General features: G+C 31.7%; 1 protein-coding gene across 7 annotated transcripts in view; it reads left to right on the top strand.

Moving 5' to 3' along the window:
- The window catches only part of LOC111038432 (chorion peroxidase-like), a 47843-nt gene that overhangs the window by 5394 nt on the left and 20206 nt on the right, over nt 1-22243 (top strand). For 5 of the 7 annotated variants that reach the window (XM_022321531.1, XM_022321527.1, XM_022321528.1 and 2 more), the window contains 5 exons: nt 12607-12734; nt 12881-13139; nt 15366-15583; nt 18931-19101; nt 21960-22112. In XM_022321531.1, coding sequence (XP_022177223.1) covers nt 12607-12734; nt 12881-13139; nt 15366-15583; nt 18931-19101; nt 21960-22112 — 929 coding nt within the window. Of the gene's footprint in view, nt 1-12606; nt 12735-12880; nt 15584-18930; nt 19102-21959; nt 22113-22243 lie in introns of those variants that run through there. The other 2 variants (XM_022321533.1, XM_022321532.1) reach the window with 2 other exon arrangements.

The raw sequence follows: 22243 nt of genomic DNA, 5'->3' as shown, positions 1-22243 counted from the left end.
ATAATATGGCTATAAAGTTAATATAAATATATCTCTATGACTATATTACAAAATTCATTTAATAACTTCATTAAAATACCCACTTTCAAATAAAGATTAATATTTAAAAATAATTAAAAAGTTAAAATTATAATTATTTAGCAAAATATACATAATTTATTCCGGTACTTCTGTAGGTAACATCGTAGTGATGCAATTTAAAATCATATAAACTTAAATCGTTATCTGTATAACATAATATCATAATACATGATGTATAAAATAGGTACAACCTTAGCATTTTTAAATCAAAACAATCAACAATTATTAATTTTTCCAAGTCTTCTTTTATTATGTTTTGAATGTTATTAAATCTTACACGACATTAAAAAAATAAAACGTAAAATATTTAAAGTTTCAAAAGATATTTTTTACATTTTTTTCCCCAACTGTGTAAGCTCATCCAAGAACAAAATACCTTGAAATGTAAATACCACTTTGAAACAAACAATGGGCTCAAAAATCACGTTAAACTTCTCTGTTCATTGCTATATTGTACGAAATTATATACTTTTCCTAAATGAATAAAAATAATAACAGCAAAAATAACCAACAAATATTTAATTATAATATTATTACAATAATGTTGTTCTGGCCTCAAACTCAGCGACAATCATCAGATTATAAAACAATAACGATTATACGAACTCGGATGGATTCAAACGAGAAAAGAAAATATATTTTCAGAAACTTCATAATTTCAAGGTAGGCATTGTAAAGTTTACTGTGTTAACATCACAACGTTAGTACTTATAAAACCCTATATTCAGACATAATTATGTAATCGTTGTGGGTCTGAAAAAAAGATTAAGTTTCTCGATGGCTAAAGTATAGAGTCCCCTATGTATTTATTTAGAGTGTTTCAAGCACGAGTCATTATCAGGCTTCAATATGTTTCAGCAATCAAACGTAGTTGCGTAACGTTATCGACTGTCATAATAAAATAATAATATATTTACATACTACATGCAATACTTACCATTGGTGGATTTTCAACATTTTTTTGGAGCGTAGGGCGTTCAGAAAATTAATATTCCAAACGCATTATTCATATTAAAAAAAATCGTCGATCGTATTTCTATTTATGTATTTTGTTAATTTGAAATGTAAACGTGTACCTACATATTATTTTTCAAACTAAAATCGATTCTTATTTTATTTCTACGAAGTTTGTTTAAGACTGCATCAACTGTTAATCAATTTTCATACCTATACAATTCGACAATATTACCGTTCAATCTACCTAAAATTTCATTTAAAATTTTACATTTACTACTGAGCATTTTTTAATTGTTTGTCATAATATTACTGTTTAACCTATTCATTTGACATTTGGCACCGGTTCAGATCCTCTCTCTCCCTTCGTCATAGTTCCACCTCTGATATCTATCAACACGCCACGGTTGTGAATACGATGTTCGGCCGATTCGATAAAAGAACCAATCGACTGATTTGCTTTTGTGTACAATTTGTGTACAAATCGATCCTATTTATCTTTTAAACGCCTAAAGAACAATGAATATAATAGTAGTCTTCTGTTAATTTGTATGGGCCCTCTAAAAACTGAGAAAATATTCCAGCTAGTAACAAGAATGGATTCTTTATGTTTGACTAAATCCTGCAGTGTACCTATGATTGTATGAAAAAAATACATTTTTATTACTCTGATCCCCTTGTATTTATGAATATAATAAAATGTAATGAATGTTTGTCAATGTTAAACCACGACTTTTTCAATCCAAGTAACTAATGCAAGTGCATATCCGATACTAAATTTTTCATTTTTTATCTTGATCTCTGGTAATTTTCACTAATTTACTATTAATTATATGTAAATACAAAATCGAAGTATAATATTATAATGAAATAACTTCTGGGTATATTATTATTTATTATCAATGTATAAGCGATTGAGAAGGTTGAACTCAGCACGGAGACCCGAATTTTAAATCTGCGATTGTATGTGTCTTCTAAAATTGTCATTGCATTATCATCGGTGATACGAACATATTTCATCGTCTGCGCGTGTACTTATAATATATACTCCCCTGGCCAGTCGCGTACGTTTATTTAGGTGCATCGCATAATATAATAATATATTTATATTATATTATTATCGCGATCGTAATTTTATTTTACTCGTCGAAACCGCAGAGCGCACGGCAGGCTTCGGGTTTCCACCGCAGCAGTTTTCCGTTTATTAAATTGGACTTTTACGTTTGAATAATATAATCGTTTAGCGTTTGATAATGACATTTTAGTAACCTATATACATGCATATCATATACGTATGCGCGCGTTATATTGTGCGTGGTAAAACCATTTATAATATTAAACCGGAAGAGAACGTGCAAAATGTGTTGCTGTTTAATAGTATCTCGTTTATCCGACACGCAGTCGCTGGTAATCAAAAATGTATGCGCCATGTCTCCGCGATAATAAAATATAAATAATAAAATCGGTTTTCAAAACTTTCAGCATACACACGGTATAATAAAACATTACTAAACGAGCGCCATAAAACAAAAAAATACGCGATTCTAGGCGCGAATCGTTTCGTATCAAATGTACAATAGAATTATATATAATAATATTATATTATATTATTATACCATACAATACACCATATGCCGTACACTTAAGCGACACATCATCCTCGCGTTTTTTAAGAAATTCGAAAACAATTATTTTTTTACAATAGTAAATGTAGGTATAGGTACGACAGTGTACAGTACTGCAAAACTGTAGGGAAAATTTTAATATTACGAGACAGCTGGTGCTGCTGCAGTGACGGTTAATAGCAGTTGTATAGTTCTAAAGAAAAGATATTAAAATGCGTGAGATGCAAAAAGTGTGCAGCTCGACAATTTTATTTCAGAAAATCACGTGACACGCTGACACAGGTGAGCTGCTAGTATTACGATATAAAGGATATAACAATATGTATATCGTGTACAAGGACAAATTAAGAAGAATACAACCCAACTATGGGCGTTGGGGTGGCGGAGGGTGGATGGAAACAGAGAGCGAAAATGAAAAGATATTATAAATAATAATTACAAAATAGGTATAGATTATTCGTGCTCGCATGCAAAACGCGCGGTTGGATGCAATTTTGACACAGACTGCAAAACAAAATAATAATACGAACATGTTTTTTTCAAAACGACTAATGTCGTTTGTGTCCCTACATAAATCTCGAGCTGACCCCTTTTCGTATAGTTGTTTTGTAAATTATTACGTTTTTAAATTTTTTTCCCCCAGATGTTCAAACATTTTCGTAGAAATGACGTCGCATTTCAGTTTTATTTAATAACAACAATAAATCTCGTTTTACTGGAATTGATAAAAGAAATAAAACACCGTGACTGTGCACGAGAGTTAAAAGTTGCATCAGTATATGCGGCTGCATTTTAATTGCAAAATCACAGCCCGCGAAAAACAGCTTCTCTACCTACCCGGTAGTCTGTACAATAACAATAACATATAAACAATACGTATAGCCTCTGCTAGTATCAAAGAATTAATTTAAACAAAAACATCTAAGTAGACGAGTGGAACATGGAAAATCATCAGGATAAATTATGAATAACGAGCGAGATGCACAGTTCGTATTCAGCATCGGTGTTCGCGATTCTATTAAAATATATAGTACCTACTCAACAACGGTAGGTTTAATACATGACTAAAAATATCAAACCGATTTCTAACTCGAACAGAACTAACGGCGGCGAAGCGTAGATGATTTTGTATGAAATTACATTTCTGATGATGTTTATTATTTTGTATTTATACCACGCGCAATGTGTGTTTAAAAACAAAAATTGAAAATAATATTTATTTTGTTTTTAGATTTAACATAAAATCTCTGCTTTTGAAATACTAGACAGTATTAATTACGAATATAGTGGAAATTATAACGCGGTGTACATAATCACAAACTATAATTAATTACCAACGTTAGGTAGGAACAAACTAATTTAATTTATAGTTTTTAAAACTGTAAAAATAATGTATACATATTTATACAGAGTGATTTCACAGACATGATTATTGCTTACCCTATTTTTTTCCTTTGATAATGAATTTATTAAAATTCTGATTTTTGGAATTTTTAAATACACTATTTAAGACCCTAAAAAATTATTGAGATTTTTCGTTCTATTTAAGAAATGTCCTGTGATGATACAAAATCCTGTTGTTCTAATGAGAACCCCTCATCCCTTTTTACTGTAAATTTTTTGATGGATATTATTTTGTTAACCTAATTCAAAATTTGAAGGAATAATTAAGCAGTTATCATAATGTTTATATTAAAGATAATAATTCTTAAATATAGTCTTTTATACATATAAAATATATACTTTATATTGGATCTAGTATTTATGATACTTGAACCGTTTTTACAATTTATAAATGTCGATACACTAATATAAATTACTTAAGTTGTTAATTTACAATAACCACCATAATATTTTCCTAGCACATTATCATGGACCAATATTACTATTATTGATAAACCAAGTGAAATAACTCAAAAACCACTAGTTCGAATTTTGATTTAGAAATGTCAACATTTTCGGGAAAATTATGCACTAAATAATGTACAGTAGAAAAAGTTCTCATTTGAAAAAAAAGATGCTTGTATCTTCACAGGACATGCCTTAAGTAGTATAAACGATTTCAGGAATTTGAAAATATGGCCTTTGAGGAGGCATATTAAGAAATTCCAAAATCATATTTTAAATAAAGAGGGGTGAGGATGCTTGATAAATCATCTTGTATATAACAGTTCAGCCTTAAGCCCGCCTAATATAATATAACATGTAAAGACTCGTTAAAGTGTGTGTATGCGTTTACCCGGTGGCACCTACTTCTTCTTTACACTCAATAAAAACGATGATTTGGTTTGGCGTTCTATATTATAGTATCAACGTAGAATTTCGTATTTTATGGAAATTACAGTGACATTATTAAATCGAATAACACGCGTGTATATAAACTAAACGGATTACGTCAAAAAGCTTCAGTCGCACATCTGTGGTGCGGAAACCGATATATTATTATTATATTATTATTGTAATTCATCCCGCGTGATAAACATTTATAAAAACAGAAATATATCGCCGAATGGCTTAGGTACCTCTTATATATTATCTATAATAATAACAATATATGTTGTGGTGATATTTTGCAAAAAAAAATTTAAGCGAAAAAAATCCGATTCCCAAACGATTGCACTATTGTATTGCAGCGATAAAGACAACTAGAGCAGAATCTCGGCACGCTGCGCTGTTCAAAACAATAAATCAAATTCTGAAAAACCATTTACATTGTCTCCGAATATCAAATTATATTCAAAAAATAGTAATATATATTTTATGCTATGTATAAATGTAATGTATATAAATATAAAGGGCGAGAAAAAACGGAACGCAATGCCTTTCGAAAAATTCTAAAATACAATCAAACAGTATTCTCTCGTCTCCGGCACGAATAATTTAAGCGGTTTTCCGACGAATTTCGAAGAAATGACGGCGCCCGCCCATGTGCTATGTGCTCGGCAGAATATAGGATTATGGTAATTGTTTTTATTTTCGCCGAGAACAATACCGCGCTGTACCATGAACACAACAGTAACCGTAATAATATTAGGTATTATAATATAATATTATGGTTTGGACGATCGAAATTAAACAGTTATATTTTGGAAGAAAGCACAAAGCGGGAAACCGTTTATTGTATTATAATATAAACATATAATATTGTGCCCATTGGCTTAGATTGTTTTGGGAGTAGACATGATATGGGGCTCAGACCTTCAAACTTCTGCTAAGGCCTGCCTGCAGTCTAGTAATTATCGAGTAGGTAAATATCAAGTAAATATTAATATTTTCTACAATTTTTAAATTGAATCCAATAAAAATATTAATGGGAAAAAATAATCATGTTTCGGCTACAGTAATATATTTCTGATAGGGACATTATAAAAGAGAACGATAAGATTATTGTTGTGTTTTCCGTAGATAATGTGATGAGAAAATAATGCGCGATCAGACAGTGTAAATTTTTAGTGTTTCACCACAGACAATCAAAATCAAGAACCGAAACATTTGAACGATAACATCAATTGAACATTGACTCGTGTACTTTTGCGTTTTAACACCACTGATACTTTCGGGGTTTTCAAAAAATCATCAATGTTTATAGCAACGAAAAACTCAAAAAATAACTATCTATATACATATAGCTTCATGGATATTATGCACAATCACGGCCAATGTTCAATCAGTGAAAAACATTTTCGGCTTTTTCAATCGTTCCGAAATGTTTTTGTCTAAAGAAAAGAGAGATCGAATTTATACACACACACACACACACACACATCTCGCTCCGATCCGAATCCAAAACCATAAAACATAGACTTTGGAAATATAGAAAACTGTAATTTATTTTATTGTCATTATACGTGATATATTAGGTATGCGTGTTCGGTCTTACAAGTTGTGGCCACAAATAATAATAATAACAATAACAATGGCATAAAAAAAAGAACCGACAAAAACTCGAAACATCGAAGGCCGTGAAAAAAAATTATCCATTGAAAAATGACGATTATTTTATATAGTGACTCAGGGCTGCTTGATCCTTTCCGTTTTACTTTCGTATGTCACTGCTGTCTTTGCGACCGCGTGTCGTTCAAAAATATATCTTTACGTAATCGACGAAGGTGGTTTCTTCCTAGCTCAGAACATTATGTAGTATTCCGGCTTATACGGACTAAACCGTTTTATGGGTAAATGCGAGCGAAAAAAAATATATATTGCCTTCAAACTAAGTATATCGATTTTCATCGTCTCCAATCTATAATTCCTGGGAAGCTGGGTATACGTACGTTTACATAATACGGGATCACGTTTATGACCGCATTGGAAAAAATAAAAATAATAAAACCCCTCTTTACGATAACGTCCAAATACTAGTCAAACGTCAAAAAAACTATAATCTTAATTCTTACGTTTTAAACTGGCATGAACACGTCTTAACGAAATACAAGTATGGTTGTTATTCGTACTATATTATGATGACGGTTTTAAAAACACACTACCTGTGTAATACTGCAACTGACCCAACCTGGACACTACACGTAATAACTTTCAACAGAAATAAGTGCGACGCGACCGCTATAAAACGATGCGCTATCAAAAACCTGTGTGTGTGTGTGTGCGCGCGTGTGACCGATGACGACAGATACTAATAATTTAGAGCTTGTAGGTATTTTATATTAATGCTTTTCAATAATGCAATATGGAATTATTATTACGGTGACACGGCGTCTTGGATAGGCAATTCTGCCACAACGCCTGATGGTATAATAATGTAGGGTCCGTTCCGTCTTGAAGTATGCTTTCGAAAAGCAATTCGGTAATAAAGCACATAACACTATAATATGTCATACTCTTCAGCCATCTTATATTCTTTCAGAATAATATATTCCAACAGTAGATGACCCGAGCTTAGCTGGTGGGTGCGCATTACATTTCCGAAATGTTTTTTTTTTTTTATTAATAATAATATCAAAAACAAAAGAAACGGACGTCATGTTACTATTACAGCCAAGTCAGCTCGAATCACGATTATATTATTGAATTTTGAATCCACGAGGAAATGGATATTATATAATCGAAAAGGACCAAAAACCGAACGGTCGAGATTATGATATTATTATGTAAGTGTGTGCGTATTCAGACCACGGTAATATATTATACCTACTCGTGGTATAATAATAGACATGCGTATAATAGTGGACGGCCCCTCGCACGAAATCGGTTACCACGGTAAAAAAAAATACATAATAACACGATATATTTTCTCACGCAACCTTTGTCGTGTAGTTGTTGTTGTTATTATTATTTTTTTTTCTCTACTTTGGTCGCGATTTTGCCATTTCCCTCTTCGTATACGTGCCCGTGTGTGTGTGTGTGTGTGTGTGTGTGTGTGTGTGTGTGTGTACCGAAGACGTGGTCGTAATTATTCGCTTTTCTAGGTAATTTATTAGTTGTCGCTTAATTACTACAATCTCGCGCGGTCGAGAACCAGTCGGGGAGGGGATGACAAATTAGGGCTTCGGACCCTTTGGTCGTGGGTGTGCGACGTTTGTGTGCTGCTTGTGTGGGTGAGCGTGCGTGTTTATACGTGGTGTATCCGAATCACCAGCGATAAAGTTGGCGGTTTAGAAAACAGTGGCCGGACTTAAGAAAAAAATAACCTCCTCGCAATGTAATAATTTAGCACAATATACCGCACTCAATTGCCGGCTGGAGGGCTCGTCTGAACTACTGTGGCGTTCGATCGTTGGTTTCCTGCAGACGTCGTTTATAATAATATTATAATACACACGATTATTTCCCGGCAACGAATCTAAATCTAAAATTGAACCATTCATTTTTAAGTTTGTATACTAAGGATCAAAGGTCCACGATATAACAGCCTTAAAATATATGAGGACTATGAAGATTTTTAATAGTTAATATTAATCCATCAATATATTATTATAATTTGAAAAACTTGTCCCAGTAAAATAAATACAAAATTCAATAATACGTAATATATTTTACTAAACTAAATTTAAAGACTTTTAAAGTACCTGTACATACATTTTTAAAAACCAGAAATTTTTAATATGAATTTCGATTCAAAAACATCAACATTTTCAAAAAATATCACACATTTTTTTGCAGACGTATTCCGCAAATGATATTAGTGGTTATTAGCACTTTTTATCAAATATCGTGTGCGTAGAAATTACCGAAACTAATTTTACTGTATATTTTATCATATCAGAATTCTATATAATTTTTAAAATATTATCTACGATTCGTTGGTTAAATTGTTGTTAGCATATTATATTATTATTGCTAAACATTTTTTATCCAAACATAGTATTGTCTACTTGAAACGATCATATCCATATTAATGTATTTGTAGCACATTACGTGCAGTATAATTATACTACTCGGTTTTCGTGAACAATTATAAATTTACTATTTTCATAGAATGGTATTTTTTTTTTTTTTTTATCCATAATTGAATAGTTTTTGTAACTTGTATAACGAAATCATAATTCTCGTAATAAATTAAATTTATTTGCTGTTAATTATACACTCAAATCAAACCAATTTTTTTTTTTGAATTTGAATGATAACTAAAAACAGAGAGAACTCAAATACTGAGCTAGGGACATCATGTATGATGTACACATAATCTGTTTATATATTTGTGTCGGGAAATGACAAACCCATATACCTTGTATGGTATTATATAATATCGCGAATCTATCAAAAAATCGGTATTTTTAATCCTGAAATACGTCAAAATATGTAACACGGATCGTAAAGCGTATATAATAATATTATATTATAACGAATAGTGTACGTTTATATTGTGTATGACGATCGCAATGCGTTTTACCATCGATTCCTGTCAACAGAGGTGTGATCGATTGTCCATTACAATATTATGTACCTAACGGTATCTGAAAAACGTTATCGGCAGGATATTTAAAAAAATCGTAATCGACGTTTATTAAAAAGTTATTTTTATCTCGACGTTTATACACCGTAGAAGACACGCAGCACAGCTGAAATCGTTCGCAAAACTGATAATAACAGCATTATGTTTTAATCGTGTTTCGAAATCACGACCTCCGCGCAGCGCCCACTCTTCCGGCATGCCGATAAGTATTTTATAACAAAAACGTGTCGGCAGATCCAAAAACACTATAGGTAAGTACGGGTAGTATATACTAGGTACTGTACACACACATGTATGTAATCAGTTTTTGAAGTACCTTTTTTTTCGGCGCTTTAAAATAAAAAACGTCTTTGCACACTGTTCTTATTGTTTACAGATCGGCGATCATGTAACCCGGATTTTCTAGTAAACACAAACTTGTGTGTGTGTGTACACTTCTTTTTTTTTTTTAATAGAACAAAACTCGTTGTGAATCCGCCGCGTAACGTTATTTTATTTTATAAACGNTTTTTTTAATAGAACAAAACTCGTTGTGAATCCGCCGCGTAACGTTATTTTATTTTATAAACGGTAAAACAACGACGAAAACCATTCGAAAATAGATATCGAGTAGGAACGTATCGGAATTTACCTATCGCCATCGCGAAAGCAAATCACATTAGATTCGTGCAGTTACGATTCACATTATGTTCATGAACCTTTGCACCGCGTCAACAACGGGTTGCAGAGTAAAATATTAAGGTGGCCAAGAAAAAAATGTATCGTGATGTATCAAATTAATTAAATTGTTTTCATTCAAATTCTGCATTCTTCAATAGTTATAGGTACAACAATTATGAAGTACATTAAAATAAGGTTTACACGATCGAAGAAAATATCCATTGATATTACTCTACGAAATATATAATATTTTTAAACGCAGTAATATTACTATAGTAAGTTTACTAGAGATTATCGGAGTATTGTTTTTTTTTCAATAAAATTGATTTTAGGTATGAATAATAATTAGGTTAAAAAATATCCGAAATATTTAATTTTCTGCCCAAGAGTTGTATCGCCTAGGTCTGTACTATTATGAAGAAGATAAATTTGATATTAGAGGATTTAAATGATTATGTAGTTTTTATGGAATGCATCGTAGAAATTAAATGCTCGATAAGAGATAGTCATTATGTTGAAGTCACTATGGAGGGTTCGATTACTAACATACCACAGAGCATTGGTTGTTGTTCCGAGGGATATTGACTGGAAAGATTGTATAATTTTTATACTTGAGTATTTGGATGCTCCCCAAAATTGGATTCCACAATAGAAGCCAAGTGGACAATAGTAGTTTGTAAGATATATTAATTAATAAAACTATAATGTAAATATAAATCTTGATAACCGTAAACCACCAACCGCGTTATAAACGAAACTACACCGTACGTGTTAGATTAGATTATTTTGCTTTGAAATTAACCTTTTTTGGTGCTATTTGATCTGTAGGTTTCGTCCAACAGTTGTACCTTTATTATTATGTTATCCGCCGTAATTTTTTATTAGTTTAATAATGCTGTCTACAAAATATGAAAATTACCTCACCAATATAATACTACAGACTGATATATTTCTAGTCGCACATACACGAGGCGTTTCTACCGTGTTTGTGTTTCGGTACCAGTCACGCTGGGTCAATGAATGTAAATGATTTATTACAAACACAGTCTGTGTTACTAAAATTTCACCCTGAAATGTACTCAGTGTAAAATCACTAAAAATTCCTATACGACGTCTGATCTTAATTTCAAAATCATAAAATAGATTCAATAAAGAGCATAACACCTATACGTAAATCATCGAATGTGCAGTAGACTGTACATAATATTTTAAATTTGACGTGTGCCGTTTAATCACTTCACGACGTCGTGGAATCGTTACCCTTAACGAATTATAACTATCGATCGATTTCCTCGTGATCTAAATGTGTTCAATATAATTAATAACGAAGTTCAAAACACACCAAATACCGTCTGTATTTATTAGCCAGTGAGTGATTTGGAAAACCATGTAAGGCGCGTATTTTTTATTGGTGATTTATCACGATTTCTCGGCATTTTACCTCCATTTTTGTATTTTTATTGCCCATACAATAACGTGGTGTACAAGTGTAAGTTAAAGCCTAATTCGTTGTATTTAATTTAACGACGCCATAATGTTGAAATATTATTATACGTGTAATATTTTATAATTACGTATATATGCGCCGTAATAATATTATACATTATACTTTGCATTTATTTCCTACTAATTAGTATGCAGTATGGTAACCGGCGGCTTACTTTTATAAGCACCTCGTTTCAATTATTTATTGTTATTATTATTATTTTTTAATTAAGTTTTTTCTCCCTCCGAACGTTACACTCAGTTTGTATTACGTAGATTTGTGTATTAATTAATTTTTATCAATTTTTAGTAAGCACTGCAAACTCCCATTAGAATTGGTATTCAGCCTATTAAGGTGGATGTATACTTCTGTCTGAGATTATATTAAAGCAGTTCCGTAACATCTACATGTATATGATCGCTTATAAGTTATAATCGAACCAAACGAGTATAGCCTTTAATACGGAACGATTCTATTTCAAATTTATCTATATAGCGTGCCTTCCAAAAATGAAAAATTGCTTAGAGTCCTTTCGATTAATTTCGTTTAACCGACAGAGGTCAGATTTTGTTCCAGCTGCAGGTACATATATAATAACCCATGCTTTATATACCTACAGTCTACACATTTAACAAAATCGGAGATAAATTTTACTGTGTCCAAGTAGGTATAAATGTACGACTGATATAATAATACTACCTAATAATAATAATAATAATAATAATAATACGATGTCCCTCGAAACCAGATTTTATTATACGGCTTATAATATGTGGAGTACGAGTTATACAAAATAATATATACCAGCAATAAAACCGGCCGTTATTATTATTTTTTTTCGTTTGTTCCTCGTAACCAGTAACCGGATTTTATGTTTTATTCTCCAGGTCGTTGGTATTAATGGCCATTATAGTGGGCACGTCATATTACGTGGGCCGGAGTCAAGGCAACTCGACAGTTATTCAACCCGCCTCGGTGGTATCCACTTTGTTGCAGCTCAGATGGCCCTTGCAAAGTCAGTGTCACGTATTTGTATTTATCTAGTGATAATATATTATACGATATACGAACGAACTACTTATATATTATGATAATATAAATTGGTGTGTTTTTTTTTTTCATGCTCTTAATTTCGCCATGGCGTGCTCGCTGGGGGAACAGACGAAGCAGACGAGGGAATAACGGCGACATCAATTATTCAGAGGACCGTCGTTATAAATGCGACCGGGGACGACTTAATGTCCGCGGTGGAGGGAGGCTACAAAAGTTTGAAAGCCAAAGAGGATTTGGAAAAAAACTTTCCGACAATTGATGGCGGGACTCCATCATACCGTCATCAGCAAGTGATGAAGTCCGGCCCCGAATCGATAGGAATCGCGAGGAACGGTTACGTCGAAAACATCGCGACTGAAAAATTGAGGTCGGCGCTACGTCGTCAGACGACCCCTTGGCACACGCCCGTTCAACGACCCCACCCACACCACATCACACACCATCCCTTGCACACGCACGACCCTCTCCCGGCCAAATCCCGCTGCCAGAAACGTTTCAAAGAAGTTATTGCTTGTTTCTAGTTTTATTTTCTCTCCCAGACCGTATTATCTTCCCGGCCACTCTATAATAATAATTATATTATTATTATGTAACATTGCAAACTAGATTGTCATTTAAATTATTCTCTTATCCCTACTCGCACACCGACATACGTCTACCTCGTCAAAACATCGCGAAAATAATCTAGGGTCGTACATTAATTGTCACCGCTTTCCAAGCCGCGTAAATTGTTTTTATATCATTATGTTATGAAACGACCACGGCGTAATAATTATATAATGTGAGTACCACGATCAATCGGTTCGGTTTGAAGTTTTTCGCAATAACGAAGAATCTCTTCGCTGAGCACAAATCGCGATTTCGCGATACAAGGGCGCACAGAGCTGACGACGACGACGATGACGATGATAATGATGATAATGATGATAATGATGATGATGCTGATGCTGATGATGATAATAAATGGAAAAGGGAACGAGCAGAGGACCTCTTGCAACCCGATATGGTTTTTTGGGGTCGGTCACTGGGGACGTACATACGCTATTAAGTCCAACGAAACAACACCGCGCTAATAAAACAAAACAAAAAAAAATACATATAAAATTCTACCTTCATTACGACTACGTGCGCGTAAACCATATTAATTTATTCATTTTTTTTTTTTTTTTTAGTTCACCTACACTTTTTAGTATTTTTATTAGATAAACATTTTTAAAAGCACTTTTTGCACAATTTTTTTGTTTTTTAAACATCGAATAGCCTCCGAGTAGCTGGCGTGGACCTATAAAGAATTTCTATATCAAATAATTTAATGGTAATTATTATTGTTGGTAATTAATTTTAACACGATTATCTACCTATATATTATATTATAATATGCATTTAATTGTTTGAACAAAATACAACGCCTATGTTGATAACAAAATTCGAACCATATGCGATTTATATTCAAAACTGATAACATATTGTAAAAATTTAGATGCATAACTGTATGTATGCTATATTAGCGCTTGTCATCAAAATCGTAAATGAGTAGAGCCGTAGAGATCAAAGTGACAGACATCGATATAAGAGTAGGTAGGTATGATAACTAATCAAATATTATATTATTATTTAAAATTATATTATCGGAACGTTTCAGAGGCAGCTCATACTGCGATAATCAAACGGTAGTAGAGAGAAATACTGAAATGAAATTGTAAATATCGTTAGTCTATAATGCATTATACTGTGGCTATATTATAATATTATATAGTTAGCAGCGACGCTGTCTGGGTATAATATTGAATGACGAATTAATTGATACCTGTGCTGTGTGTAAATATTGATTTTATTTACAATCACCTAATACGATATATTATATTATATTAAATGTTTGTATAATATATTATATTAATATATTGTGCGTATATTTACCACCGTGGAATAATGCGAATTTACCAAATAATGTGATTAACGACGACGTTGATTCGGCCGTAATAATCGAGCACGAACCGTTGTTCCAATCGAATTTTCGAATTTGACGTTTTGGACAGTGTCGTTCTTCCTGTCCTATATTTTAACGTTTAACCATTATAGTTGCAACGATTTACGGGTTACAGCTTTATGTGGTATTTATAAGCTTGAGATAGAGACGTTTCTATTTTGTTTTTAAATTCCGAGGGAGAGTCTGTTTTAAACGACACTGACAAAGTCAATCGGAATCGATTAAACTTTGACGAAGAGTTTCCCAAAGAAAAACGTGTTTTCTTCGACAACTTTTTAAAAAACTAAGAAATTCTAAAGATTTAAATTACCGTCCAAATAAACCGTCGATAGGGTAATTATAAATTTATTTAATTAATATAAAGCAGTAAACGGGCGTCACAATATTATCGCCAACGATAAACTTACCATTATAGTATCATTCGCCGATCGAAATAGTTTTCGAAATCTCCGCCACATCCCTCTACCTCGCACTTGCACGATTTCGACTTTCTACCACTGCAGACTGCACCGCAGTTATGTCAAAATTCACGGAAACCAATCCAAAGACTGAGCCTGCGTACAGGTATTTAAAATAAAAAATTGTTTTCGTCTTCCGGCGATTTAGGCTGCTGTTAAATGTGACAAAAGACCAGGACGTTATGATATTGGCGGGAAACGTGACCGTTTTCAACAACTCCGAGTGCACGAGTCCCGAACCAGTGATTTGCCCGGTGCAGAGTCGTTACCGGACGGTGGAGGGCATTTGTAACAACGTCTTGGATCCGCTCAAAGGTGCGGCTATGATGCCGTTCCACAGAGTATTGCCAGCTGACTATTCAGACGGTACTTATTTATATCATTATTACAAGTTTAATTTATTATTAGACATGTTACGATAATATACTATTTTAACGTCGTTGTCGAGAGAGCTGTGGGTGAGTTGCGTCCCGACTAGTTGTTTAAGACGCCAGAGGCTTGTGAATTTGTCATTGTTTTTCTTTTTTCATTCAATACCAATATCCGTTGTTCATCAAAATAATTGAAAAATATTCTTCGGAATATAAATTCAAAAATGGACTGTTTATTTGCACAAGGTCCCACTAAACATAAAATGTAATAAAGATAACATTTTCTCATTTCTTCATATGCATAAATAAATTAAGTTTTATAGTATGCGTATATAATATTATATTATATCGAATCGTTGTACTCATTTTGTACGCAGCTCGCAGTTTTGATCGATTAAACGAGTACCTTTGGGTCAAAAACAATCATCAAAAATCTTACTGTTTTCAATTTATTTTCAAATCCTCTTTCACAGAGTAGTTAGCAAATCATCATAATTGAAAAAAAATTAATATTTGTTGGACCTTCCGAATATCAATAAAACAACATTGGCTGTTGACCTACTATTCTGCATGCTCAAATATTTAGGTACCTACGGATTTGTTCCAATCGAGAGTTTAAACATTCTTTTTTTCTATATAATTTTTCTACTATATTCAATACTGTCGTCGTTGCTCGCGAAAACAGTTTTTTGAAACCAAAATTAAATTAAATTATTATCAAGCGTAATCCGTGAGCCTACCAGAGCGGACCGATCGAAAAGGTTTTTTTTATCAAATTAGAGAGTCATTATTATTGTTTCTGCTGCGTATGTACAAATGTGCATGGATGGCCATATATCATATAGTAATAGTATAAAACTAATATTTAATCGCACATATATGGATAGCACATATATCATAATAATAGTATAGTACTAATATTCGATCGTGTATGTTTTTGAGATCTAGCGTGAAATTAAAATTATAAAAAATTGTCAATAAGTCTAATTAGAAAAAATAGTAGCCGAAGCATGACGAATTATTACTCGGAGTAGGTACACTAATCAGCAAAAACAGACAAATATTTGAAATTCGATAATGTACTTTGAAAAAAAAGAATATAATTATAATCGTGATGGAAAACCCTCTGCAAATCTAAATCCTTTAACAAACGGATCGTTTTGAACAACGTTCAACAAAAATAGTGAATAAAAAAAATATATCTTTATAATAATATAATACCTATGGTGACCGCCGCTGCCGTATAATGTATAATCGTAGTGAGAGAGATGCTCTTGGATAGCCGCAAATGCCTTCATTTAAAAGTGATAATTATCATTATTTCATTCCGTTAACTTTTTAAAGAGTGTGTTTTAAAAAATTAAGTAAAAAACGCAAATTAAAACCATGGCTATAAAAACAAAAAAGAGCAATAAAAACAGAGTAAGTGTACTTATTCGCATACACTTAAACATTGTAGGTAGACTTTTTTTTTCCGGTTAACACGAGTAGGTACATAGGGTTTTTAAAGTAATGACGTACAACTCGAATAAAAGTGGTAAAAATGTATTACTGAGATTTAGGTACGCCATAATAATAATTATTATATTTCTGTTTTTTATATAAATGAAATACGTTTAAAGATGAGAGCTGCGCACACGTGGTGGTTATATTTTTTTTCATCACCTACTCATTCTTTTTTTTGTCATACCCAGTACCCACACGAGCAAGTGTTTGTTTGAATGGAAAACACAATTTCAGGGATGTATTATTATTATGTTTAATAAAGAAAACACTATGCATAAGTCACTGTGAATTCGTACTTATATAGTAATATGAACACACTTGGGTACTGATACAATTGTATTATCAATTAATTAAAAACATATTACACAGTAACTTTAGATGGCTATAGTTTTTGATCATTATTAATTTTAACAATGAATTGTATCAAACAATAAGAATTACTATACCTACAACGCCGCAGGTGTGGATAACTACAAAGGGTAGCCAGGTTGGGAAAGATACTGAAAAAAAACATATTTTTTCAATTAGGAAAGTATAAAACTGGTCTTAAACCATAAAGATACAAAATACTTTACATTTTTTAGTTACCTTTTTTATTAAGTTAAGTTTGTTATGCAATTTTCATTATACGGTGTATCATATTATAATAAGTGTATTATGTTTTAAACAAATATTGATTAACATAAAGGTATTGAATTTTAATATGATGTTAATACAATAAAATGTCGTATCAAACCAAAAATATAAAAATATGATCTTTTGTAAAGTCATGATAACTCTTTTGAAAAAACTAATGTTCAAAATGTTTTATCAAACAAACTTGATCTGATTGGAGTATATTATGTAAAACATGCATGTCAAAATATCTAATAAGTCTAACATATAACACAAATTGTACGAATACCTTTAACACAGTTATAAATAAGAAATCTATATTGGAAAATATCTTTGTATTTCTAGTAAATATATTTAAATAGTTTAATGAATAACGTTTTTAACTATGTATTCTACTGTAACTTGTGTCTTTATTCAGAGAAGGATAGGTTACTGGTTAGGTTAGACGTTATAATAATATAGCAAAATCCAAAGATACAACATATTATACAAAGACGTGCGCTATTATGTAAAATACAAGTTGCCTATGATATGCAGTATGTTTTCTTGCATTCTCGATATGAATATCTAGGGTGAGATTAGGACTCAACCTCATCAGTGGCATAATATATATTAAATACTAACTGACTGCATGATGTTAGCATAATATTAATCATAGGCGTATAAAAAAATAGACCAGAAATATTAAAAAATACGTGAAGCTAATATATGACCATACGGCCATTCATCTAATCCATATAAATTTGCGTTTTTCAAAGAAACCATAACTTAGCAGCAAAGGTATATTATAATATCTTCTCATTGTATGTCTCTCTAGCACACATAATGGCTTTAATTTATTATACTAACACAGCTACAAATGTTGATCTATTCTATTAAATATGTCTATGATATTAATATTACAATTTTGAAAAAATCATATAGCAATATTGATTTCAACAAACATGTATATTAGCCAGTTAGTCCGATAGCGAATATGACACAATTAAATGAAAATCGAGGGATTCAATAACAATATACGGAAGTATAGTAATAATACGATTGTAATAAGGGACACCGCAAAAGGGTTATGCAGTGCAGTACATATGAAATGAATTTGAATTCTACCTACGATGTGCACATATGTATACAATCTCCCGCTCTAGGGCGGACACATGGCAATTGTAACAAACACGTTTTATTAAATCGTTAGATTAATGAATCTGTTTTATTGACTCGCAGGCGTGTGGAAACCGAGGAAAGCGACTGACGGTTCGGAGTTGCCGTCGGCCAAACAAGTCAGCGAGGGTGTGCACCGACCGTCGTATGAAGAAGATCACGATTTCACCGTCATGCTGGCGGTCTGGGGTCAGTTCATGGATCACGACATTACTGCCACCGCGCTGAGCAGAGGTGAATACTACAAACGTTTTATTAAATTTTTGGTAAAATTATCAACAACAATATAATATTATATAGGTATAGTATTAATTATTATACACGATAACACGCGCGCCATAGTATTTTTCAATAAGCGTTTCAAACGTTTTAGTTTTAAACAATTTTCGGACGAGGAAAAGTTTCAACGATTTTGTTTTTTAATATCTATCGTATAAATAACAGAAAACTTTTGGTTTGTGTATTTTTAAAAGCTGCTTTTTGTGGCTGATAATTATTATAAACAAGTTGTGTGGGTTTCGGCCTTTCGTATGCATTAGCTTGATTATATAAATATGAATGTTATTTTTTTCAATAACTAAATCATGCTTTAACTTACTGTAGATCAACTATTTTGAATAGTAATGATATCACGGTGAAACTAAACAAAATTATGATGGGTATTTGAATATTTCATTTGAATTAAAAATATGTAAGCTCGAGACGAAGCTGTACAAAGGTAATTATTTTTTTGGTGGTTATTAAAATGACAAAATAAAAGTGACTATAAAGTATGTTTCAAAATCCAGAAGCTTTGTCGAGATGTATTTAATGTTAATTTGATTTCTAAGTGGAGGGTAAATAAATAAACAACATTATGTGAGAAAGAGGCTATGTTTTCAGATGATATTTTAAATTCAAATCCGCCTTTAAAATATAAATTAAATTTTACTTAAACATGAATCATGATATATATATATAGGTACTTATTTTCTTTTTTTTTAAAGCTGTAGGTACACCTGAGGTAGATATTGTGTTAATAATTGTCCTCCAAAACTTAGTTATGTATTTTTGCATATTATTTTAATCAAAGTTTGAAACACTTTTAGGAAACGTTTACTACATGTTGTCGGGACAAAATAAATTACTTTGACTTCACACGACTTTTTACATTCTAAAAAGTTTAAGTTACTAGATCCCCTAGAGAGAAGTCATATAATTTTAGACGTAGTGTAGTCAAATATTGTGACTCGAATTGTAAAAAATATAGACGTTCTCTATATTGGTTGAAACTAAGTTATGCCTCGTACCCTAGAGGGGCCATAGAATTTTGAACAAAATTTATAGTATTTTACTCTCAGCATATTAGGTATGTCAAGTCATTTTTCCTGACATATATTATGTATGTATTGTATATATTTATATAAATTAGAATAAAAATACATAGTATTTTCGGTTTTAAACAGTGAATTATCATCGGCTGTTTCTTCGTAGGTACTTATGTTACTATTTTTTCAATAAATAAAAATGTTATTAGTTGTATACCCAATTTTATTTTGTAACAAATATTACATTAGGCAAATTATTATAAATTATTCATATTAGTAATCAATTATTATAAAAATTAGACCTACGAAGTATACTTAAGTTAATATGTAAGTTCGGGCATACGCGGTATTAATTTACTATTATAGTCTATAAATTATTTGTTTTTATCAAATTGTTTTGATTTCATTCGGTTTTAATTATCTTAAAAAATCTTTAACAATAAAAATATGTAACAATTTCGATACTATTAGAATAATTTGAACGTTAAAATATAGAAACATGGTGAAATAGTATTGTAACAAACTTATTTTTGAGTAAATTACATAACCATGATAAGCAATAAGCAATAAGCATTGGTACCACAACTAGTTAGACATGATATCTAAGATATGGAAAAAATATCTAAAACATCCGATCGGTAGGTATTTAACATTTTTTTATTGTTACTATCCGTAAATAACAAAAATAATAGTTTAAATAAAATACTTTAACGCAATCAAAAATAACAATAAAGTCAGAGATTGGAGTTTAAATGAGTCTTAAATATACGGGTTTATTATAAGAACAAGTAAAAAAATACGAATTGCGTTAACTAGTTTTTTCGGTAGCCATCGTGAATGTCGATACGTGGTAAGCATATTTTTTAAAATATCCTGGTTCAAACCATAAATCGTTTTTTTTTCGCGAAACTACCTTTAGCTGAACAGTACTATTCCACCATAATATTTTTAAAAATTAATTTCAGTTAACCAATAACAAACAATTCAAGACGGAGTACCTATACTGGGAGGTCCCTTGTCGTTATTATAATATCTAGTATTATTTAACAATTATGTTCATTGTGCAACACATGTAACATGTAACAGATTGCCTGGATACAATTTTTTTTTTTAACCTTAAAATTACAAGTTCACATTAATTATACTAATGTATTACTTTTATACGGCTTATGAACGTTTCATTAAATAATATTTTCAAAATGTATATAAGATGTACTGGAAAAAAATTACTCATTAAGCGATCAACGATAATAATAATTATGCTGTCATGTTAAGCTTCATGCTTTCTGTCTTTATCAAACGATACTTTTTTATTTTTTTATAATTTTATTATTTATATTATGTAAATTATCTGGTGAAATATTATAAAAACGTCAGTTTTACGTAATATTAATCACCATAAACCCTAGCTATTATATACTACTATATTATATTGACATACTGTTAATAATTATTGTAAATTTCACTCTGCCCCTGTGTATTTGTATACTAATAAGTATACTGTGTCTCGCATGGTGAGCAGCTCGCTTTAATTTAATTTAATAAAATGTTTTTCTCTCCGTCTCCAATCTGTCTGCCTGCAGAAATTCAAAACCTAACCCACAAAAGTAAATTTATGGTTAACCTATGAACATTTTTTGAAGTAATCAATCGCTTAACAAAATTAATTCAATATTTCACATATTTTGGAAGATACTTCGAGCTTTAATGTGATATCGATAATAACTTGTATGACAAATTGACAATATTATATTGTCTTATTAACAAAGAATTCGTGGTTTACAGGGCGTAATGGAAGCGCTATTTCGTGCTGCGGATCGGTGGGCAAAAATATTACGCACCCCGAATGCTTTCCAGTGATCGTGCATGAAGACGATAAAAAGTGCGGAAAATGCATGGAGTTTGTGAGGTCTTCGCCTGCGTCTACCTGTAGTTTCGGTAAATATTAATGGTTCACCGCTATTTTTATGGCAATAGAGTTGACGATGACGATAGTAACTCATAATTTATATTTTACATCTACGAGTACAAAATATATTCTGTAGAAATAAACTGGGCAGGGGTGGACG

Source organism: Myzus persicae, unplaced genomic scaffold, assembly GCF_001856785.1.
Source record: "Myzus persicae strain clone G006 unplaced genomic scaffold, MPER_G0061.0, whole genome shotgun sequence".
NCBI lineage: Eukaryota > Metazoa > Arthropoda > Insecta > Hemiptera > Aphididae > Myzus > Myzus persicae.
Note: the sequence above shows the minus strand (reverse complement) of the source record. Positions and strands in the feature narration are given on the sequence as shown.